Below are 24,638 nucleotides of genomic sequence, written 5' to 3'. Positions count from 1 at the left end.
AGTAACTTGATTCACACTTCTATAAATATAAAAAGTAACTTTTATTACAAAGAATAAATTCTCTTTATAAATACAATCATTACTGTGTACACAATCCCCTTCAATACACACACTGGTGTTCAAAATCAGTGGCATTTATATAAAATACTATATTCATTTTTAATTGAATCATTTTACACCCACATACATTATTTTGCAGGGCTAAAAAGGTATGAACAATTTGGGACTTTTTTCAAAGGACAGAGCGATATTTACAAGCAAACATGATCCAAACAGCACACGCAGATTCAGGGTATGCAAACACTCGTACACGAACTGCAAGTCGCACTTGGTCTCCCCTACAACAGATTATTTCTTCACAAAAAGGAGACCTATATCACAAAAAGAAACACAGGAGTAACAGACAATCCTAAGATATTGTTTAAGCTTTTAATTACATAGTGCAATTTTTTTAAAGTGTGATTAGCATTTAAGTAAAAATTAATATCGTGAGTCTGTCATTACAAATAATATTGCTCTATAGTGCAAGGGCGGTTGCCTTGGAGGAAAATGACACGACCACTATCATTTTTAACAAGTACAGAGAAATGAAATTAACTCCTTGTTCTTCAATTTAATACACAAGAAGTCTATCACCACTGAATCACCAATGTAACCAAAATGCTCTGTACCTCACGATCCATTACACACACTACACCACTCTTCCTCCAGTTCTAACCCAAGGAAATTCATTTTCTTTAAAATTCATTATTAAAAAAATGAGTTGCAATTAGCAATTAAGGATTACTATTTCGTTTCAACATATACCTGTATCTTTACACTTAAGACTTACCGAAGACATGTGGCAAATGCTCTCCTGGCATTTCTGTGCACAAAATGGATGGGAAACCCTTTGAAGGTGTGACCATCAGGTACTGCTCTCCTTACAGCATCCTGAAACTCTTCATTTCCTGCACAAACACCTGTTGTGCGTTCCAGCTCATAGGCTGCTAATGCTGGTGACAACAGATAGGAGAGCTGGTCATCCCAAACAGTGGAAAGGCCAAGATCCTGGGAGGCAAGTCACAGAATGATGACAACTGTGCAGAAGGTACATCAGGATATGCCTAAACTCACCTACTGTATAGATTCAAATAAATCCAAGAATCTTTATATTGGAAGTTAATGGCAGTGTACTCACAAAGCAGTGAGAATTGTGTATTAACTCATACGCCAATTGGGAGAAGCAAACACCACCACCAGAAGCAAGTGACACCACAAGTATCAAACATTTATCAAGGAATGAAGTTCAACTATTAGACTAAAACATAAGGCCAGCAGAGTTGAAACCAGATGTTTCAACTGAGATAGCTACAGTATCTCTGCACAAAATGTAAGAAGATATGCATAAACACACAGCAAAAAATATGGAAAAGATCAACTAAGATCCACCTGACATTTTTTCAAATGTCTTATGGAAAACCCTTTCTGAAAAAATTATGCACAACAGCTCCCTGAAACACAAAGGCACCTTCTTTCTACCATCTATCTTCCCACCATGTACATGAACCTTCCTCCCAGCATCCCAAATGCAAAGAAGTAGAAAAATCTTCTGTGTATGTATTCAACACTGCATAAGACTCATACTCTTGAAAATTACTTTGCCACCCTAAAGGCTGAGTATTGTGTGGGGAGATAAAACAGAATTAATCAAAAAACCTCATTAAAAACAGACATAAGCTAACAGGGACTTAAAACATCATTTTCATGTCCAACACAGGAAGTACAATTTCTGACACATTATGCCCTGTAAAAATCCTGGTGAAGGCCAAAACTAACTTCTAAAAATTTCTCTGATTTTGTAAAGCAGTCAGAGTAAGATCACGAATGCTGAAAGCCTGATTTTATCTAGGACCCAGAAACTTTTTTGCTGGATTGGCAAAGCCCACTAACATCCAGATTTCATCCTCCTGGTGCTTTTAGAGACCCCTCACGGGTGGTCTGCAGGTGCCAGTAAGCTAAAAGTCACAGATTTAGAAACAAGGGGCAAAGGCAGGGTGGGGGGAAAAGCCCACATATGAGTCTGTGGACTACCACTGCAAATAATAGTCTACAACAGCTCAATGCGGTCTTCCCAAACATTTTTTTTCAGTTGTTTCACCTTTCCCATATCACATTTCTGCAAAAGCTGATGGAAAACACATTGCACTAACAAATCGCTATCTAAAACAAGTATACAATTAACACACAAACTTCTATTACCATGACATATCACTGCCAATCTTTCTCACCTTTCTGTGTTCAGAGACCAGTATCCTCAGCTGCACTTCTATCTCGTTGCTTGTTACAGCAGCATCTATTGTAGAAGCACACAGAGGAGGAAAAGGGGGAACTGAAGACATTGCTCCAGGAGCACATACAGATTTTATTGCTTCTCCACTCATGGGTTTCCATTTGGATTCATCATGCAGGTCAAACACACACACCTCCACAGCATCAGAGGGCTGACAGTTTCCAAAGAACTTTTCATGGTTGAAGATACAACCTATTGTGCGATATGGATACAGAGGCTTGGGTTGCTCAACTAGGGGAGGGTCATCAGGGTTGATAGGTCTGTGGACGTACCTAGCCAAAAAGATTCAATTTTTTATTAATACAACTTCTTTCAAGGCAAGGTAAAAATATTTAGATGGGACAGATGTAGCCATTTTTCCTTTAAAAATACAAGCCAAGTTTGCTATCAACTTTCGCCCCCCAAAATGGCATTAATTTGTTTACTGAAATGTAATTGTACATGCTTTGGAGTCATAATATACAATCAAATAAACATAATTTTTAGTCTTTAAATCTAGAAAAATAAGCTGTTTAATGAAGCAGTTAAACTTTACAACTATAAGAACATGCTCATACAGTTTCCCTGCTATTGATCAACTTTAGAGAAATACATCTACAAATGCTAATCACAGGATACACAAACAGTGGCAAAAGAGAATTGTTTGTTTTGAACACTGGAAAGAACATGTTCCAGAAGCTTTAGTACACCAAACAACTACCTGTGCCCTTCTCAAATGACTCAAGACAAGAGAAAATCTCGGAGAACTTAAGAGAGATTTCTTCAAGGGGAAAAAAAAGTGATGCAACACTGATTTCACTGGTGAAATCAAACAAAAAAAAAAGGGTTCCTAAACAGTCATGTCAGATTTCATCTCCTTTACAAATAATGCCAGCGGTAACATCGATGGCAATCAGCTGCCATAAGACAAAAGACAATTACCATACAGTATTAAAGACAGTGATATATTACAAACTGATGAAATACTTCCCCTCTCACTGAATCAGTTATTTCCCAAGCAAAAGCAGTAGATGGAAAAAAGATTCAAAGACAAACATCACCTGGATTATATGACAGGGTATGAAGATTAAAAAAAACACACAAGAGCAGAAATGTACTACACAAACCTCAAGATACACTGTTCTGCTTTCTAATATTCTTTTTACTCACCTATGTCCTGTTAAGCTCTCCCAAAAAGTAATTGTTCCATCAGATCCACAAGTCATTACCCAAGTATGGGGGACTCCTTTTGCTTTTGTTCCAACACACACAAAGGCTTCCAATCCAAACCCAAGAAGAAGACTGCATAGAAGATTAGCATGGTCTTCACAGTCACCCTAGACAGTAAATATTAATATATATTATTAATAATAATAAAACCCTAAAGAAAGAAAATAGTGCTATTTCTTAAACCACCATTTAACAAGTTATGTTACTCTCTTATTTATCCAAATCATGTATCAAAAGTCAGGATTTGACCATTTAAACTAGACAAGTTTTAGTTTTCTGTAATAGAATAAATTAGTTCAAAATGCATGTTCTAATGATAGACTGTTGATATTGTTTGTTGAAGTATAGTGTATGATTAACATTGGGAAACATTTCTTATCATTATAGAGATACTTTCAAGAAACCCAAAACCATAATCTATTGAGCATGACAACAAAACCAATGTTCTAATTAAATGTAAAAATATATATAAGTCAAACACTTGAGGCAAGACTAGAAATCACACAGTATTTTCACACAGTCAGGAATTTTTTCACTTAATAAAATGTAATTCTACTGGTATTTCATTTTCTTGAATGTGCTGTCAGTCTTCAGTAACTAGACAAAGATAAAACAAGGACCTCCACAGATCTAACTGTAAAATAGCTGGGAATCATGTGCAGCTGTTTTTTTTCCTTCAGCCAGAAAAACATCTATCTCATAAACACATTACTACCACTGATAATTCACGGAAAACAATTTCCAAATGCAATGTCTAATATCCTTTGTCTCTTGGGTTCTTTACAAATGTTAGCTTTAAAGTAAGATCAAAAATTGCTCAAACAATGAAGGCTTCATAACACAAAGTACAGCATTCAGAAGAAGAACAGTAAGGCTCTTTAGACAAGTAACTATTCAGAACGTTGAAAATGTAAAATTCTGAGTTCTTAGATGTATCAAAACAACACAATCTTGCCCTACCACAGCATAAAAGGGAACTATACAGAAAGGTAGATTTAAGTTTGTAGTGAACCTGTGTTATTTTAATAATACTACACCACTTTCCACAAAAAAAAAAAACGATCCAGCTGGTGGCTCAGGGGCTAAATTCAGTTATTTTCCATGCAGCTTTTAATTTCTGCTTGAAAGAACACCTTTCTCTATGCCTCCAAACACAGTGGTCCTCAAAGTCCCTATTGCCATCTCCGTCTGAAAGGCAGTGGGCCACCAGAGCTGCCTTTATGCAGCATCTGATATTCAGAGACAACAGCCAATGCCTGTTCTATGTGGTCTTGGAGGCAGATCTAAACTCAGGGATACAGTTCCTGCTGCCCTGAACACGTTTTAAATGCAAACACACCAGTGACATTATTTTTGAAGGCAGAAGTATCTCCATGGCAATGAAAAGCACTGACCACTCCAAAGAGGTATCAGAAGTGATCACTGTTACTTCTGCTCATAAAACGGAAGAGCTATAAACCAGAATCAGTTAAAATTTCTTTTGCTTATTAGAGTCATATGACACGAATGTCAGACCACCAAGAACTAAGCTGAAACTTCTAATGGAAAATTCCTATCTTGCAAAAATGGAACACAAAAGCCATCAGTGTATTTCAGCCCATCTATTGAAAAAAAAAACCCCACAAACCCAAAACAAAACAAAATCCAGCAAAAAAATCCCCATCAAATCAGCAAAGGAGACAAGAGACTAAAGAGATGTTTTCTACTCTTCCTGGATTAGTCCAGAATTTTAACTAGTGTCCTGCACAGTAGCAAGTATTCATTGGATGACAATAAGTGTTCTCAGAAATGCAACAGAAGAGAAGCAATTTCAGTGTCAAAGATACACATTGACAAATGGACCCCAAGAATAGTAGTAAAGGAAGCCTGCTCCAAAGCTTTCTTGCCTACTATTTTAGCACCTGTTTCTGTTTATATAAAAGACCTCAAGCACGACTGTAACTGAACCTTCCAAATCTGGTTTTAATGCATGTATTTGCAGCTTGCTTTAAATTCCTGATGGGTTAGAGCAGGCCACTACCCCGCAGTGGCACCCCAGGGGCCGTGTCACGCACCTTGTTCCTGCACAGGAAGGCGAGGAGGGTGCACCACTGCTCCTGCTTGCCGCTGCCGCCGCCGATGACCGCGGCTCTCTCGTAGCCCAGGACGCTGACGAAGCGCGCTGCCTGCCTTGGCGTGTCCAGCAGCCGCCCGGCCCGCAGGGGTCTCACGTAGGAACACACCGGCCGGTTCACCCCATTCTCATCCTGAACGTGACAAACCTGGTTATCTGCCGGCCGCGCAAGTGTCGCAAAATGTTAGTCTTAGCTTAGACTTTTTTCCTCTGGGATATATCCTCCCTGGAATAAGTATCACTCAGAAACAGTAAGACATGAAATCACCCCCAGAATCAGGACACAAAACCATTAAGATCACTCATTTAGAGACATCACAGATTTCAATCTGGCTCTGTCACTCACAGGGCATTCTGGACTAAATACCTGAACACCGGGAACAGCACAGGCTGCAATTAATTTTCTCAAATGAGTAAGGAACTGTTTATGCTCTACCTACTATCAATTTCCACATTATCATCAAGTATTAAAACAAGCCAAAACAAATCTCACACACCAAATTCCAAAAAAACCCTCCCCAAAAACCATTAAACATTCAGGAACTGATTCTAGAGTTTAAAAGGTGTCTATCTGCTTCTAAATTTGCATACCTTTTTTTATAACAGCAAACAATAAAAAATACTAAAAATGAAGTAACTACATCTATTAAGCAACTAGATCTAGTAACTGGATCTAAACTAAGCACTAACACTAAGAATTTCTAAGTTCTTGTAAAAATGAAAAAATAAGATTACTTTTAAAAGTCTGTTCTCATACATGCTGCAGGCATTAATACTATGATTATCATCTATTAAAACTATTTCAAGGAACATAGAGGTCTTCTACTCCTCACTGGGCTAAATTGGTACTTTTATGCTCATACATGTTTTAAAAGGGATCAAAGCCTTTTGAATCTCTACAGCTTCAAGAGATTATGGTCTCATATTTTTACTGTAGGCACATATTGTCCTTGTTAAGGTTTTGTCATGCTTTTCCAGCAAGCTGGCAGAAAAAAAGCAGCATTTATTTGAGGCTGACTGGAATCCTGTTGAAAACTATTTCACAGTTCAAAAGCAATTTTTAAAAACCCACAGGCAGGATTTATTTTAAAATTTTGTCTCATACATATATAATGCCTGTTTCTGCATTACTCATCTGAAACTTGATGGCAACTAAATTATCAAACTAATCTAATAAACTAATTTCTGTTCCCAGAAAGTTTTACTAAGATTTGCTATGGCCAATGGGAAACTCAAGATAAGCTCTATATAGGTACTAATCTAGCAGGGGCCAAGTTCTTATCCTATTTAATTATAGACTTGTTTCTCTTTATACCCTGCCCTGAAACCCTTAAGCCTTTGTATTTGGTCTATTTGGAAGGGAGTTTGTTTTTTTTTCACAGCAGCCCTCATAGTGCTGTGTTTTAGAATTGTGACCAGAACAGTGCTGTGAACACACCAGTGTTTTAGCTGCTGTTGAGCAGGGCTTGTATAGGATCATTCTGCCACCACACAGGTGTAGGTTCAGGGTTGACAAAAAGCTGGAAGAAGACACAGCCAGGACAGCTGACCTGATCTAACCAAAGAGATATTCTATGCCATATAGTGTTATGCTCACAATAAAAACAGTGAGGGTGGGCAACAGACTTTTTCTAAACTTGCTCCTGCTTGGAGATTATCTGGGCGTCTGTCTGCTCTGGGAGGAGGGGAGTGCCTGTCTTTGCATCACTGCTTTCCCTTCCTTCCTTCCTTGCTTGTTTGCTTTCTGTTATTAAACCACCTTTATCCCAACCCATGAACTTTTCCTCGCTTTTGCAGTTTTTATTCTTGCCCCCATCCCGCTGTCAAGGAGTGTAAGACTGATGGAGTGGGGGCTCATCTGCTGGCTGGGATTTGAAGTTCCCGTCACTCCTGTGCACTCAGGGCAAAGCCAGGAGGGACGCTGTTGCCTCACCAAAGAGGAGGCACAGACTGCTTCAGGACACTGCTTTGAGATAAGTTACTGTGGTAAGAAAATTGCTACTATGTAAGGTAAACTCATAGCGTGAAAAATGCAAGGATCGTACCATTCCTTTTACTGAAGAACAGTAACTGAGGAGTAACTGATAAAGTAATTTATCAGACTCAAGTAATTTTAACTGTAGTTGTTGTGTGACATAAACCAGAGAGAACGCACTGCAGATGACACAGAGTTCAAATATTTTGAGGATCTGTTCTAATACAGGAAGTCAATTTTTTGCAACTGTTTTACCTGGTACAAAACTTATCTGAAATAGTCTGTACAGACCACCTAAGTCTCTGCCATTTGTGAGTACTCAAGGACAAGACTGAGCAGGCTTTTTCACTTGGTACATCAGAGGTAGTCAGAGCTATCTTCCTGTCTGCATCGTTCTCTTAAGCTTCAATAGATAAACAGAAGTTCAGTCCTTACAAATTACATTTTTTTGCACCACATTTAGCCCTGACCTGAACATAATCACATCATAATCTATACAGATTCCACATACACATAAAGTTCAAAATAAAATAAAAAGATAACTTAAAGAAAGGATTGATCTATTTGTAAAATTTACGAACCTGTGCAAAGATCTTTACCAGCCTTGCATTGTGGGTAGGCCTGATCTGCAGGTATTCTCTCCACCACTGCTTAGCATACACAAGAAATAAACGTTCTTTTTCTGCTGTTTTCTGACGTTCCAAAGTGAACTGTCAGTAGGAAAACCAAAATCAATCCTACACATACTAATTCCAAACAGGAGAAAAAAAACCCATGAATGATGCCTTAAGTTTTAGCTTTTATATTTTCCAGATTCTGTACTGCATTAGTATATAATGCTGAACTTCATATAAAGTGTTAGCAAGTTCTCTTCACAGTTTAGTTGGACAAAACAATCCTTTTCCAGCCTGAGAGCCAAGGTCATTGTTGCAGCTTCAGGCCCAAAAAATATAAACAACAGCGAATTGGGGAAAGCAATCCGAGAAGATGGGACTTCATAACGTGAAGCTGTAATTGGACAACTGACCCCAATATGTAAATGGACCAGAACTTACAAAAGTGTGAGAACTCGTGGCCTGGTGTCCATCCTGGGTGTAGCCATGGCTGGGTTCTTCTACTGCCCAAGGTGCAACCTTTGAAGGCCTTTTAATAAATACCTACTTTACTCCTTTAACACTGTCTAGCCTTTGTTCTAGGCAGCCTCTCAAGGCATCATAACCAGTAAATACATTAACACCACATCCTGGCATATGTAAAATAAAGCTTAACATTTTAAGTGTGTCATGTGAATAAAATGGAAATCCAATTAAGAAAAACTTCAAGCTGTATTTCTTGTTTGTAGTTTCATATATCAGGCTTGACCGAAGTACTGTTCATTTTAAGTAATGCATTTCTGCAGAGAAGGACTGCTTGGATTTTAATGTGCAGAAAAATATCTGCATGCACCTTCAGGCCAACATTTACTGGCCTTCCAAGCAGAATAGCTAACTTGAATTTACTGTTTCACATGGGAAAGAGCAAGAAAACATATATACTACTTGAAGAAAATGAGATATATTGCATCCTTCTTTTTTCTTCAGAGCTTTTAATACATGTAATTAGAAAAACCTATGACAGCAATATTTTGAGTACTGTTCAGTATAGACAAAATACTTTAAAAAGGTAATTCTATTTAAATTGAATAGAAAAAGGAAGTATCATTAAACATTCAAAAACCCCACAGTCCTCAACATTTACAATTCTATACTGAGCTTCCCCCACCACCGATAAAACAGTAAGTTAGCCCTCCCCAAAATTACTTACTTGAGTACTAGTTATTTCTGAAGAAAGTGTCTTACTAAGCTGTGGATACATTTCCAGTCTGATGCTTAAAACACCAACAGAAACCTTTGATTCTGTACCTTTGAAACAAAATAAATTTTCATCAGTTCTCTCATATTCATTTTGCTTAGATTATTTCAGCCAGGTAGGGGCAAACCATTAAAATATGTATGTTAGCCTTAAATAATCACAAAAAGTAACTAAACTTCATTCAACATAGGCAAAGTAGGAATTTTAATTGAAATTTCAAACTCAAATGAGGCTATAAGAAAGCATAATATACAAAAGCACAGGTGTCTGCATCCAAGAAAATGTTCCAAGACCCTATTTGCAGCCAGTACTGGGACATATGAGATGAATCCTAGAAATGTCTGGAATAGGCATCTAAAATCAAGTCAGAGAATCACACACTGTAAATGTGCCTATTTCTACTGATTACACAAGTAGATTAAATTTAAATAGGTAGAAATAAGTGAAGCTCATTTTCCTCCAGGATACAGTTCATTATGAAGGACTCTAGCTGTCATACAAAGAAATTTATCAACTTAGAAAAAACTCCCCGAAACAACAAACAAATGAACAACAACCCCCCTGGACTAAATATTGTTGCCTAATGCTGAAAATTTTAAATTACATAAACAACAATGAGCATTACAAAACAGATCACAGATGGGTTCATAAGCAATACAAGCAATGGCAACCTCACATAATAGTTTATCTGTTTATCTGAGATGGCAACATCCTTTGATGTTCTTGATGCATTTTGTACAATGAAGAGGAGAAAAAGCACTTGATTTATTGGATTGATACTTTATTACTTGGAATAAAGCTAATGAGAATTAAATTTAACTTGCTCCATAACCCATCCAAGAATTAAACCCTACTTATTTGTTATGCATGTCCAAGTCATTATAGAATATTAAAATCAGAATGGCCTGGGTTGGATGGGATCTTAGAGATCACCTATTTCCAGTCCCCCTGACACCTTCCACAAAATCATGTTGCTCAGAGTTCCATCCAACCTGACCTTAAACACTTCTCAGGATGTGGCATCCACAGCTTCTCTGGGCAACTTGTTCCAGGAAAGAATTTCTTCTTAAAATCTAAATTTATTCTGATCTTGTCCTCTCATTACCTGCTCTCATAAAAAGTCTTGTAGGAAGTCATGAGAGACCTAGTCTTTATTCACTAAATCACATCCTAAATCTTGGGTTGGAAGTCCTGAGAAGAGGATTGGGGACAAGTGACACACAAAAATACACACGTGTACTAACTGCTAAGCACCTGAATCAAGCCGTTCAGAACCACACTTCCAGCTACTGGGATAAATGGGAGCAGAGCAGAGATCCTTTTTTCCAGCAATTGTTAATTTGCTATGAAAGGGCACACAAGCTGGATTTTACTCCCCAGTGCACTGACCAGATATATTCCTGGAGATGAATTGGATTTTTGGTTGGTCAGTTTGATTCTGATAACTTAACCAGATTTTGCAGATAATCCATAGTGGGAATTCCCAGGCATGAGAACCATTTTTATATGGGATCTGGAATACTAATTTTTAGCAGCTTGATAACAGAAAAATCTGACCATTAAGTCTTCTAGGGAATTTCTCAGGATAATTTACAGTTACTTCTGAATTGAAGAAAAATAATTAACTAGATCAAAAATACTGCTTTAAGCTTGTAAGCGAGCCCAGTACCCAATATTTTAAGTCATCACAACATGCTTATTTTTCATCCTTACCTACACCCAGGAGTTCCACAGCAACATTTGTTACGCCATTCTCTGCAGCCAAGACAGACCTCCACTCCAAGAAATAGGATGCTACCAATGTGGTCTCACCAAATGTGTCTGTTTTGATCAGAACCATATGTACTGGGTCACATATAGATAACATAGTGGTTGCATCCACCATCTTGCTTCCGTCACCTGCCATTATTAAACCAAAATAAGACAGCAAGAATATTATCATCCCAAGTTCTCCTCAGAATTTTAAAACAGTATGCAACAAAATGCAATGTCTGTAATAAGTTTAAAGAAAGATCTTGAGTCCAGAAGTGTAAACAATGATCCTATCTCTAAAGCCATACTCACTTTAGGACAGAGCTACAAAGAGATTACAGAGAAGATAAAATTATTTTGTAGTTCGAATACTGCAGTGCAACTAGTTCAGATACACAAAAAAATAAAAATGGAATTAACATTTAAGAATTTGTAAAGCTGGTCAATTTCAAGTTATTTTACAGTGAAAAAGAAGGAAAAGAGCAAGAGCAGAGAAAGATCTACAAGGGGTATAATCCAATACAGTAATCAGTTTTCTCAGGAAAACATGACAAAAAACAGGAAAAAAATTCACTAAATAATATCAAACGTATTTCACAATAACTCTCAGGTCAGAAGAAATCCCAACAGCATCAGCTTTAAACCCACAATATTCCTTACCTAGGCTATCCTTGTGTATTTCAAGTAGAAAACCATCCTGAAAATCTGGCTCACAGGCACAGGGTACAGGTTTGGAACGGAAGCGCTGGTTTCGAAAATGTAAACACAGAGTGAAGGTAGAACAGATCTGGCCAGGCAGAGGCTCTGGTTCCTGAAGATGTTCCAGAAAAGCTTTTCCACCCAAAACCTGAAGGTAAAGATACCTCCGTGTTGGGTCAATGTTAGCTGCAAAGCGTAGCAATAAAAATGAAGAGACTACAAACAGATCTTAGAAAGCTTAATTTGTTAAATATCAGGTAACTAACAGGAGACTAGCAAAAAATGAAACTTCTTTGAAACATGCTTAGGAGAAAGTGATTTTAAAATACATGAAATTTATCTTTGTGTAAAGTAAATGAATTAATAATAAATAATGTTTAATGCAACACTGATTGCTGCTGCTTACATGAGTTTACTCCCTGTGGATAAGAAGAGGAAACATCCACCTTTATTCCAGTTCATACTGGATTACTAATTCAGAGTGCCAAAATCATAGACTTCAAATTTGCTTTAAAACCATGATCTAAACATTTAAATAAACAAGAAACATACTTTTCTTCAAAACTGGTGGTTCTCTGTCAACAAAGTGTGTTGATGGTTTTGGAGCCAAAGTCCTCTCCGTTTCATTCACATCCTGGAATTACAATTAAGACTTTTTAAGGACTCAAGGGATGCAACAGTGCTCTTACCACAGTCTTATAAAAATTAAAGGATCTTCCATTTTGTCTGAATGCCATTCCTTAGGTATACTCCCTTCTAAAACTGAACAAATATTTTCAGTGCAGTATTATCACGAAACCGATTTCAGCATATGCATTAATCTTCTCTGCTCCTATAATGTCTCAAATCAGTAAGGTCCTTACAAACCTCCAGAAGCAGCGGTTTCACTTTGTCAAAACACCACGGCACTAAGAGGAATAAGCAGAAATACTTCCCCTCTTAAAAAGCTACTTACAATTACAAATTTAAGTTCCTTCATAACATCATCAATGATTCCCCGCTGTCTTAGGGCTCTTATCAGATCTTCTGTGGACAACTGCTGCTGCTCAGGCGCCAGCTCTTCTCGTACAGTCTCAGCAAGAACTTCTCGTATCCTCCCATGGACATCCATCTGAAAGAAAATTCATTATGTGTTACAAACACCAGTCCTCTGTATGGCAGCAGGTACAACTTACCAATTAAGTCTGTAAGGCTAATGGTGTTTTCCTAAGAACACAGAAATAACGATATCAAAATACTGATCCTTGCAGAACTAATCAAATGAGCCACTATCTTACAAAAGCAACTCTCCCAGTAAAAAAAAAAAAAATTACAAGCATACAAAACCTTGGCATTTTCACTGCTCTTTGACAGCAGCTCATCTTGAACTTCCCTCCTTACAAAAAGGTCTGCAAATCCATAAATTACAAAATGGTCACTGTTCCAATTTCTTGTCTCCCTCAAAATTCAACCTTAATATAATACTTCCTTATTTTTTAAGGGGAAAAATATGCTTTTATATAGGTTGGGCACAAAAGTAGTAGATCTCCCTTGCAAGCTTTCCCTATACTCAAAGGGATGTCTGAGAATGCCCATCATCTGAGCTGTGAAAGCAGATGGATTTATAGAGCTGACTCTCACACTGGAAGGCTGTTAAGGACACAGTCACCGGGACCTGAAACGGAATCACAGAACGGAAAACACCTCAAAGATCATCTCATTCCAAAACCCTGGTCATGGGCAGGGACACTTTCCACTAGATCCAGTCACTCAGAACCCCAACCAGCCTGGCCTTAAACACTTGCAGGGATGGGACATCCACAACTTGTCTGGGCAACCTGCTCCAGTTCCTCAACACCCATCATAGTGAAAAGCTCTTCCTAATATGTCTTTCAATTTGAATCCATCTCCCCTTGTCCTGTCACTACACGCTCTGGTAAAAAGTCTGTCTCCTTTCCTGCTGGCTCCCTTCAGGTCCTGGAAGGCTGCTATGAAGTTTCCACCGAGCCTTCTCCTCTCCAGGCTGCACAGTCCCAGCTCTCTCTCAGCCTTTCCTCCAAGCAGAGGCGCTGCCTCCCTCTAATCATCGTGCTGGCCTCCTCTGGACTCACTCCAAGATCCCTGTTCTCCTGTGTGACGGGCAGGAATATTCAGCACTGCACTAACAAGCGCTATAGGAGTTACAGCCTCCTTACTTACTCCCCGGCCAGTTCAAGACCCTCGCTCAAAAAGCAATAAGAAAGCGACCAAGCGGCGCCTGGAAACCACCTGCAGCGACCCAACTGGGAAAACAAAGCGGGGCGCCGGAGCGGGCGCTGCCGCCACCCGCGGCCGGGTGACACCGGCACGGAGGTCAGCACAGCTCCCTGAGGGCCAGGGAAGTCTCTCCGGCGCCGGGCCCACCTTGAGCAGCTGCTGGTGGATGATCTGCTTCAGCTCCGAGACTTTCTCCGGCGGCAGCGACATGGCGGCACCGCCACCCAGCGAGCCCAACCGCCTCGCCGACAGCGCGGGCAGCGCCGCCACCGCCCCCTGGCGGCAGCGTGTGGGTGCGGCGTCCGCGCCCTGCTTCCTTCCTTCCTTCCTTCCTTCCTTCCCTCCCTCCTTCCCTCCCTCCTTCTTTCCTTCCTTCCTTCCTTTCTGTTCACTGCCTGCCTTCTCCTCCCTTCCCGGCCGGCATGTTCATTCCGTGCGGCCGCGGCGGGGGCTCCGCCGCCCCCGACTTTAAAGGCTTCACTCTGCTGATGGTGAGTCACGCTCCTGCTTCCCCTGTCCCCGCCCTCCCCCTCAGTGGGTTTGAGGGGTCGCTGCCCGCGGTCCCTGTGCTGAGGGCTCCGCTCCGCTCCTGTGGGACGGGACACGGGGGGGTCTCTCCCTGCCCTGCCCGAGGGTCGTCCCTGGGTACTTGGCTGCGGGATAAGCGGAGAAAGCTCAGGGCAGGCGGTGTGTGTGGAATCTGTGGGGTGTTCTGCCGGGGAAAAGAGGGTTTGGAGGGCTCTGTCTGCGGCAGAGCTTAGCGCGGTCTTCTCTGTTTCTGCCAGCTTCTCCGTTTCTGCCAGCTTCTCCCTCCTCAGAACCCCGGGTTTGCCCCTGTCAAGACGATCCGTGCTGAGCTGCAACAGCTATATTTTATATGCTATTTCGGAGCTATAGTTATACGCTGTTGCTCTAAAAATTAATGCGCCCTATGTGCTTTTACTGGATTTGCAGCACCCGTGGGTTGTCACTGCAATAAAATCTTGAGGGTTTTTTTTTTTTTTCATTTAGATGTGCTATATAAATGCTTCAAATGTTAAAAAAAAACCACATTCTGCTATATTTAAATCTCGGATTAAGATTGTTTTCGGAAGTGTTTTTATTGCCTGCACACATGGCGTGACATCAGTGCCAGGTCATGTGCCCGGGGTGACGATGCCGGCGTGGGACGGGAGGCGCAGCGCAGCTGCGGCGGGACAAACGCCGTCACTCTGTCCTTGCTGGGCCGGCTGCAGGAGCCACACCGCCTCCCGGGCAGCTGCACGGACCGGCACGGCTGCGCGGGAAGTCATTCCCGGTCAGCTGACAAGCGGCAGGAAACGCATCCCTGCCCCGCTGCTGGGTGCCAGCCAGGGCGGGGGAACATCAGTGCTGCCGCGGCCTCTTTCTTCTTCTGTCCGCCTCAAATCCGCTGTCTTTCCCCAATAGGCAGCAGCAGCAGCAATTCTTAGATTTGATTATAAATTAGAGGAAAGCAACCGAACGTCGTCTTCCTGTAACAATTTCTTTGAAAGCACACTGACTCTTTACTTTCTCTTTCCGTGCCATCATATTAGGTCAGTAACTGCCCCGATTGATGATAACCCGCAGCAATTATTATGAAATTAATTTAAGGGCACCCTTATAATTTTCATCCTTAAAAAATATGTAAAATAACCTACTCTTGTCTATGAGTCAGTCTGAGATTTAGAGGCTTAATATGTAATACCAGAGCTGCCTTTGGGCGGCATGTGAGCTTTGCCAGTCTCACATCAGTCGCTTGAGTGACTTTTACCTACTCTCAATCCAAAAATGTGGGGAAGGAGGTAAGTTTCCAAGCTGTTCTTTTAGTTTACAATGAGACAGGATTATTCACAGAAGTGGCCAGGATGTTTTTTGTCAGACAGCGACCAAATCCTGTATTTACCAATTCTTCTGGTAGGAAATAGTCACCTTTGCCAGAAGATGGGCAGCCACTTTCAGAAATGATGTTTGACCAGATTTTAAGGTTTTGCTATTTGAAGAGCACCTTATGCCATCCATGAAGTATGCTGTAATTTGGTTCATTCTGTTACTTCAGCCAGCAGTGTCCGTGGGGAATGTCGGTCAGTTGGCAATAGATCTGGTGATTTCCACGCTTGACATGACTAAAGTTGGTTACTTCTACACCGATTGCCTGGTGCCAATGGTTGGAAATAACCCATATGCAACAGCAGAGGAAAACTCAATGGAGCTGAGTATAAATGCTGAAGGTGTGTATTGAATGCTGAAAGCATTTGCAAGGGGCATAAGATGCAAGAACATCACATTTTCTTTTTCATTGTTGTTAAATTTTGCTGATGTGCTTAAATTAAGGGCAGTAATAACAGCCGCAGAAACCTACAGATAGGAATGTATTCACACTTCACAAATGAAACTGTTCCTGTTGTTATTTTGGAAAACCAATTTGACATTTAGAACGTTTAATTTGAGCCATATTGTAGTGCAATCAGAACTCTCAGTGGTGTTAATCCAAGGCAATATGAAGTGTGCACATACTTAAAATAAATTATTGGAATACAAGTTGAATTTCTCATTTAGAAGGATACTTATCCACTCTTCTTCTTTCCTATATACCTCTGCCTTTTTCCCTGTGTAATGTTTCTCCCACTCCCCCTACAAATTCTTAATTTCTTTCCCTACATTGATCATTGTATCTCCTTTTTTTTACCCTCTTAAATCACAGAAATCTCAGAATAATATGGCAATCTTTGCAAAGATGCATACATAATCTGAATCATTACAGGAGGCAAATCCTCATATATGTTTCATAATTCAGTCCTTAAATTAGTACAACTGAAAGTATAATGCACAGAAATATGTGTTTTTAACACAGTGGATGTTGTCAGGCTTTCCCGTATGAATTGATAACTGAAAGGTTTACTTTACTATCCTAAAGTTTGTAAGTGGGATAATTTTGATATATTTAAACCCAGATCTCTTTCTCAGTTTCTGCTTAATAAGACAATGATTTCTTCATGTAGTGTACTCCTTACCTTCAAAGAAACTTGTAGTTCTGCAGATCAGATCACCTTTTATAAAGGTATGTATGTTCATCGATTGTTTTTACTTCACTATTTGGTTTGAATAGTTCTGTTGGCAAATACTAAGTGGCCTGGCAAAAGTATTTTTCTACTTCATGCTGTAACACCTTCTGCAGTTGGTAAAGTTTTACTGTTTTCTGCATTTCCTGAGGCATTTTGCATCATCACTTTGGGCATTTTGTTTTTCCAAGCCCCACAACAGCTGCCCGTGTTGGTAGATTTTAGTGTTACTATCTCCTTAGTTATTAAGAGTCATGAAAATAAAAAATGGTCTGGGTTTTGTTTGTTTATTTTTTTCTTTTGCATTTGTAATTTTTCTGTATTCTTTGTAATAGCTTTATTCTTTTTTGTGTTATGCCAATTTAATTATTTCATAGTATTCTGTATTCATTTAAACAATGTTCATTTGGGAAAAATGAGGAATTTAGTATTACTCATCAATGGGGCAGTGGCTGTAATTTAAAATAAGCAGAATGCCATCACAGAAAAGAAAATTGTGGTTCAGTATTTTAGCAGTTCAAAGTGTGGAAAAATACTGTGTGATCCTGCCATCCCATCTTGCTCCAAATCTTTTTCGTTTGGTATTAACGGCACACAAAACAGGTAGTACTGTTGTTCTTGACATGGTCTTAGTGATAATTCTTGTAATTCTACGTGTAGTTTTGCTTAAGTAAACAGCCAGGGCAGTTCTCTGCGTTCTAATATATCTGGGGCTGAAAACTAAGTGGATATGAAGAATAATTTACATCACTGCTAAACACTATACGTAACACCTAGTATTGTTAAGGACACATTAAGTTTTTCACTTTTTTGTCTGTGTCTTTGCATGAAGAACAAGTACAGGCCATTCTGTGAAACTCTGCTTTCTTGGGTGAAGAGCAGCAAATTTGCCAGGGTTGTCCTCCTGTCCAGCAGCCACGCATACCAGCGTGATGATGAGCAGCTTTTGGGGTATGTTTGTGTCCTTAAAAGATCTAATTGATGTTTCTGTGTTTTTTTGACTGATATATTTCCCTCTACTTCCATGTCCTGAGTACTTTTGGCAGGTGCTTTTACTTGCATGTGTGCATTGGTCATAAAATGCTTAGTATACTGTTAAAACATGACGTATTACAGCATAAGTCACTGAATTTTCTGGGTTACTACTGTCAGAAGTACTGATCAAATGAAAAGCTGAAAGCAAATTGCACTTAGCCTGCATTGCCTCAGTTTCAACTTCTGTGGCTGCAGGCAATGTCAGGGATGAACTGCTGACATACAGGTCACAGGTTCGATTTTTAATAGTTGATGGCATTATTAGTTTGTTTCTGACCTCTTTGTTATCATTCTGCATTTGAAAGGTTTTCTTTGATACAGTAAGTTGTCATTCTTTTTTTTTTTTTTTTATCGTAATAGGAAGTTATTTATTGGGAGGCAACTGCAAGGATGCAATTGCAGTATTTTTTTACTAGATATTACCCATCCAAAAACCAGGCATTTCCTGATGATTGAAAGCATCCTAATTGGTGATTTAATGAGAAGTAAATAAAATCAGTACTTCTAGAAATAAGACCAGCATTTCTGCAGTTGTTATCCTCAGGTTTTATAAGTGTGTAGGGCCTCGAGAGAGGTTTAGATCTATGCATGTCTCAGATATAGCAGTAGATCCATACAATTGCAGGATGCCAGCTAACATGGAATGAAATGAGAGGGACTGATGGTTATTTGATGAGGTCTAATTCATAAGTTGTGATTTAAACCCTCCCAGCTCCCTCAGCACCACAGAACAAATCCCTTATAGCAGATTTACTAAAGAGTGAGGGTAGTGCATCCAGAAAATACTTTTAACTTGACTAAAGTCTGAATCTATTAATAATGTGAGCTTACTAAAAATACTGTATCATGGTGAAGTCCAAGTTTACCCTAACAGATTTCGAATTAATCACCTCCTATCTGAAGGAAGAAAAAACACATTTTATGAGTAAATTATTTTAAAAACCATAAGCAGTTTCCCTATTTAGGTGCTTAAGTATTTGGCACTTGCCAGTTATTTGAGCCCCTGAGAGGGTACCTAAATTCTATTTGTGGCATAAAGTTGAATAGCTGTACAGTTTTGAGGCCACAGACTTACTTTCTAACTTTGATCTGAAGAGGGAGAGAATGTCAGAGCATTTCTTCCCTGCAGGTGTGAGGCCCTCAGTGCTGGCACCTTCTGTCTGCCACAAGTGATAATTGGGGCACTGTCCTTCCTTGGCAGACTGAATGCATCCTTGACTTGTTTCTAGGACACCACTGCGCTACCTGCTCACACCTGATCTGGAGAAAGCAGTTGGAGGCTGCATGAAGGAGCTAAACTGGAAAGAAATGGAAAAAGCAGCAGCTTATCCTGGAATAAATAATACAGACAAAGTTCTGCATATACCTGGAGGTGGAATCACAAAACTATTGTTTACTGAGAGGTGAGTTGCCTAAAGATAAGCACAGAAAGGTCTCAGAAGTCTTGTTTTCAGTACTTGGGTGAAATTATCTTATAAACTGCTATGTTATAGGGAAAGCAAAGTCCTGTTTATAGAACAGGGCTTTACAGGAATAGAATTTCATTCAGGTCAGGCCCATAATTAAGAGGAAGAGAAGTAGAGTCCCGGTTCATAAAGTTAGAATAAGATAAAAATATGAGGGAATAGGCTAAAGGAAAATAATAAAGTCTTGACAGTTATGATCACAATCAATCTGGTATCTGATATTATCCAAACAACAATTTGTAAATTGTAGAATTCCTGTACCTTTGCTACTTTGACTAAAACTGTTTCCTGAGGCAAATGGTTCCAACATCAGTTATATAAAAAACCCCAAAAATCCACAAACAATTCTGAGCTCTATGAATGAGTTAAGATTTCAGGGCCAGCAAAAAAATGAGATGTGGAGGTTTTGTTAAAAGCTGTGTGCATTAGAAGTTGTGCTGAAAGCTGAGTTTTTTAATTTTAGAAACTAATACTTATAGTACAACTGTGTGTTTCTGCAAAAGATGTGTGTTCGGTGGAAAATTGACTTCTATTTTTTAATTATTAGTTTTGACACCTGACCACACTGTTGCATTCAACAGCAACAAAGTTACTAATACCATGCTTACATTTATACTGACTTCAGAATGGAAATGTTACACAATTGCAAATGAAAAAAACCTGCCAGGACTTGAGGTAAAAAAATTAAAAATAGCCATCTTAATATCTAAATTAAAAAATAAGAATATTCCAAGTGAAGTAGTGAGATATGCAGCCTGCAAAACTGCTGGTTTCAAATACACAGAAAGATAAGGAGATATTGTATCAAGGGATGTGTATATGCACCTCACCAGCACAAAAATGCAAACTTAAGTATGTAAAAGGCCTGAATACTTTTGCAAGATGTAGGATTTGTGCCTTGCAAAGTAAAGAACAAATTCAAGACTAAGCAAAAAGCCTGAAGCGTGAAAATGTGATCTAGGAAATCTGGAGGAAAAAGAATATATATGTATACATTCATTTTTCCTTTTTGGTTTTGGCTTTTCACGAGATACATGCATTTTGCTGCTGCTCTTAAAACATAAGTATATTTATTCTGGATCTAAAAATTAAATATAAATGCATGGTCATTTTTATTGCAGCTGTTCAGAGGGAATCCAAATGGCAGTTCTTCTGAAATTTTGCTCAGAAGGAGATAACATCCCTGATGCATTTGTTCTTGTTAACTATCTTAATGAATGGCTCCAGCTAATTAAAAGTGAAGTAAGTACTGTTTCATCTAAAGTTCTTGCTGTCATATTCTATATCCATTATTTTCATTTTTCTTCAGTCCAGATGGGTTAATTTTGCCTCTTGGTCATCAAGAATATGCCAAGTAAAATACATATTTGTATTAAAATCTCACTGGGAGTTTCCTCACCTGAAAAAACAAATCTGAACACTAGTTCTTTTGTTTGACAGGGTGGGCAAAAATTGTGTAAAGGTTTGATTGAGTTCTCTCTTCCAGTGCTCTTCTCTAAAGCAACCCACAATGACACTGACACTTGTACTGCTGCCCATTATTTTAACACCCAGTTACATCATTACTGCTTAATACTTAAATATTCTGGGTTTGTTGCAGATCAAAAATTCCATAGATCCTTCTTCACAGTGGAAGATACCGAGTTCTTGGCGCCTACTTTTTGGCAATGGTCTCCCACCTGCCCTCTTCTGATCAGCTCTGAACTCGCTGTGAGTCACGTGTACAGTCACAGATGTCCCTTGAGGTGGTGATTACACAATAATTGTCAAGGAGCAGCAGCTTGCTTTGGTGTCTACATAAATGCTTTATTTAAGAAAAATTCCTTTTGTGTATGTGGGTAGCTAAAGAAATTAAGGTAACTTTCACAAACTCACCAAAGAAATATCTTTTGTACAGTTGTTTATTGAGTAAGTTTGGTTGGAAGTTTTTTCTAATAAAATATTTTTTAAGAAACTTTTTTTCCTGGTTATGTGTTACTGCCATGGACAAGCTTAAGGTGCTTCTTTTTAATGCAGCTGAGAACTGAAAGTGATGTGTAGGCATGGATTTTCTTGGGAGATAAAACCTTCCACTTCCACGTCAACTGTGGATCTTAACCTTTTTTCAAGACTTCCTGCTGAGGTAAGTGAAGGTCAGAAGTGATCTGGTTTTGCCTTCTTTTCCCAGTGCTTTTGTGGTAGCTTCAACAGGGTAGACTGCAAACAGTGTAACAGCCTGTTCTGTCTTTTCTGTCTATATAGTTGTAAACAGCGTGGATTGGAAGGGGTCCTGATCCTAGAGATCTTCTAGTTCCAACCCCACTGCTGTAGGCAGGGACACCCTCCACTAGACCGGGTTGCTCAGAGCCCCAGCTAGCCTGGTCTTAAACACTTCCAGGGATGAGGCATCTACAACTTTTCTGGGCAACTTGAACCTGTGCCTCCCCAGCCTGAAATTAAAATAATTCTTCCTAATACCCAACCTAAATCTACTCTTAGTTTAAAGCCATTTCCCTTTATCTTTTCACTACCTGCCCTTGTAAAATGTCCCTCTCAAGCGCTCTTGTAGAGTCCCTCTGGGAACTGGGAGGCCACAATTGGGTTACCCCTAAGCCTTCTCTTTTCCAGGCTTCCCTTCCATTTACAGAGGCTGAAACTAAAGCTTTCTAGGCCTATGAGCCTTCTTAGACCGAACATTAATTCAGTGCCCTGAAATATAAAGGAATCAGGAAGCCTTCTCTAATATCAGGCAGTCTTGTATCTCTGTATTCTACAGGCTTAGTCTGAGAGAGCAGCTGTGTGATGGACTGTTCACGTGTTCCATGTTTGTCATGGTACCTGTTGCTATAGTATTTAGCTATGTGTTCAATTTTGGCATTTTGGAAGTGCTTGGTGACATTAGCTGATTTTAAAACAACTTTAAATCATGGATGCAAGATGGTCAGTTCTAGAGTTGAAAAGTGAGAATTAACCAAAATATATTTTTAGGAGCTCCCACAGGTATCCAGACTGGTAAGCTGGTGAGTCAAAATGCAGATGCAGTCAGGGAATGCAGACAAAAGGCCAAGTGCAGCACAAGTCAAGTCTAATAAGCCTAAAGCTAGTTGGAAAAATAACTATATTCGTATTGAGCCAGGTAACTAGAAGGTGTATATAGAGCAGGAGAGAAAATGAACTCTTGAGGGACTGAAGGACCACACAGAAGTGATTAAAGGGGTGTTACTTCCTTCACATATTTTTCTTAAGTGAGCCAAAGATGTTCACTACCTCCTCAAGAGGCATGGCTGAGCAAAACCTTGAGAAGGAAGAACACCGAGAGTACTTTCTGAAAGACAAAATCCTCAGGGCTTTCCTGTTCCCTGTGAAGAAGGTAGAGGGCAGTCAGATCCTTGTGGGAGGAACAAGGACACAGCTTCTCTAAGGCCAGCAGTTCTGTGGGCAGCACTGCCCTTGGTCCGAAGCCACTCCTGCCTCCAAATGCCCGGGACAGGCGAGCACAGCCCCTGCACGCGCCAAAACCTTCCTGCAGGACAAAGGCTGTTCCTGTAGGACAAAGGCTGTGCAGGAAAAATAAAAACACCTCTGCAACACCACCCTTGAGCATGGAGAAAAGAAATGGCAGTCAGTAAATCACAGCTTCTTCATTTGCAAAGAAATGTCTTTCACAAGTCTCATCGTTTTAATGCCATTTCTTTAAAAGCTACAATTACACACTCACTTAGTCCTCTCTCCTCTTCCTTCATGTTTTTAAATACACTTTTTCAACAGTAGTCAAGAACTGGGGCCTGTGTAGAAATAACCAAACAAGTATAGAGGTCAGAAAGCGAGACTTCTTCTGTCACGAGACAGCATTCAACAAAACACAACAAAGCCCTGGTTTTGGAACTACTCTATCTTGATCTGCTTTGCCGATTCATCAACTTGGCTAACATCAACTTTATTCCAGCTGAAAACCATTTAAAAACTGAGGGCAATCAGCATTTTTATTAGGATATTCAGCTGTTTATGCCCCACAAGATAAACTAGTTGCATGTGATAGCAGGAGGTAGAATAAGGCAGCACATACACACTTCCAGTAGTCATGTGCTGCACGCTTACTTGCAACTCCAAGAGGAGGAGAATAATGAAAACCTAAACCAGAGCTAGCTAAAGGTAAAAGGCATGAACTGCTGAAAGCCTTATCCAAAGATGTCCCAAGTGGTATTAACAGGCCCTGTTCCTGTAATCAACAATAGCAGGGTTTGTTGCACTGGTTTTGGCAGAGCTTAATCTCTTGCTATAAATACTCCTGGTTTCACAGCTGCACCAACTTGAAAACTGAATCAAGTCTCAATGTTGTTTTCTCCTCCAGCATAGGCTCAGAACAATGGTAATCATGTAAAGAAAAAGAATTTGGACAAACCAGACAGGAAATTTAGACTATTTCAGGATGGTGTCAAGTGTGTCTTTAGCTCAAGTAACAGCATTAAGTACTCCCCTGCTTCAGCTTCCCTTTCAAGTTCAACACAACTCTGAATATCACTGCTTTCATGAATGGGCCAAAAGACCAAGTTCTGATAAGATTTCAGGATGCTGCCATGTAAAACCCCACCACATGCCTGTTTAGACAGTCAGTGTAAATACATTGTTTTGTGAGTTAAGGTTTATCTGAAATCACCAGAGAACAAGTGCTAGAATTGAGATCAGCTCTATTGCAGAAGGCACAAGGCTGGAAACCCTGCTGACCATGTTGGAAGAACTCCTTTAAAGAGCACTCTGGCTTACCCATTTCCAATCCATCCTGACTATGTCAAGGACAACGCTGACAGAAGGTAGGAGATGTGAAGGAAAATACCTTAGAACACACAGTGATGGCACAATCCAAAACCTGTTTAATTACAGATACCATTGACTTTTCTGCACTTTTTGTTCCTCAGCTCCCATTAACTAC

At 39.6% G+C, this 24,638-nt stretch overlaps 2 protein-coding genes across 4 annotated transcripts; one reads left to right on the top strand and one right to left on the bottom strand.

Annotated features, from left to right (window-relative positions):
- Positions 1 to 17: 17 nt before the first annotated feature.
- Positions 18 to 14,481, bottom strand: CEP76 (centrosomal protein 76). 2 transcript variants are annotated; one of them, XM_002192076.6, is made up of 12 exons: positions 14,314 to 14,479; positions 12,887 to 13,042; positions 12,484 to 12,565; positions 11,893 to 12,117; positions 11,194 to 11,379; positions 9,433 to 9,530; positions 8,211 to 8,339; positions 5,596 to 5,787; positions 3,482 to 3,648; positions 2,271 to 2,604; positions 833 to 1,050; positions 18 to 371 (listed from the first exon to the last, which is right to left on the bottom strand). In XM_002192076.6, exons 1-12 carry the CDS (start codon positions 14,374 to 14,376, stop codon positions 233 to 235), a joined length of 1,989 nt encoding a protein of 662 aa, XP_002192112.5. In that variant the 5' UTR covers positions 14,377 to 14,479; the 3' UTR covers positions 18 to 232. The 2 variants fall into 2 exon arrangements, with proteins under 2 accessions (XP_002192112.5, XP_072780586.1); XM_072924485.1 differs by lacking the exon at positions 18 to 371 and having other exon boundaries at positions 859 to 995; positions 14,314 to 14,481.
- Positions 14,480 to 21,683, top strand: PSMG2 (proteasome assembly chaperone 2). Of its 2 annotated transcripts, none has more exons than XM_002188440.7 (7): positions 14,480 to 14,657; positions 16,226 to 16,397; positions 17,169 to 17,227; positions 18,061 to 18,179; positions 19,493 to 19,666; positions 20,851 to 20,971; positions 21,330 to 21,683. In XM_002188440.7, the coding sequence occupies exons 1-7, from the start codon at positions 14,589 to 14,591 to the stop codon at positions 21,420 to 21,422; spliced, it is 807 nt and encodes a 268-aa protein (XP_002188476.3). In that variant the 5' UTR covers positions 14,480 to 14,588; the 3' UTR covers positions 21,423 to 21,683. The 2 variants fall into 2 exon arrangements, with proteins under 2 accessions (XP_002188476.3, XP_072780587.1); XM_072924486.1 differs by lacking the exon at positions 14,480 to 14,657 and adding an exon at positions 15,230 to 15,722.
- The last annotated feature ends 2,955 nt before the right edge of the window (positions 21,684 to 24,638 follow it).

This window comes from Taeniopygia guttata, chromosome 2, assembly GCF_048771995.1.
Source record: "Taeniopygia guttata chromosome 2, bTaeGut7.mat, whole genome shotgun sequence".
Classification (NCBI taxonomy): domain Eukaryota; kingdom Metazoa; phylum Chordata; class Aves; order Passeriformes; family Estrildidae; genus Taeniopygia; species Taeniopygia guttata.
Note: the sequence above shows the minus strand (reverse complement) of the source record. Positions and strands in the feature narration are given on the sequence as shown.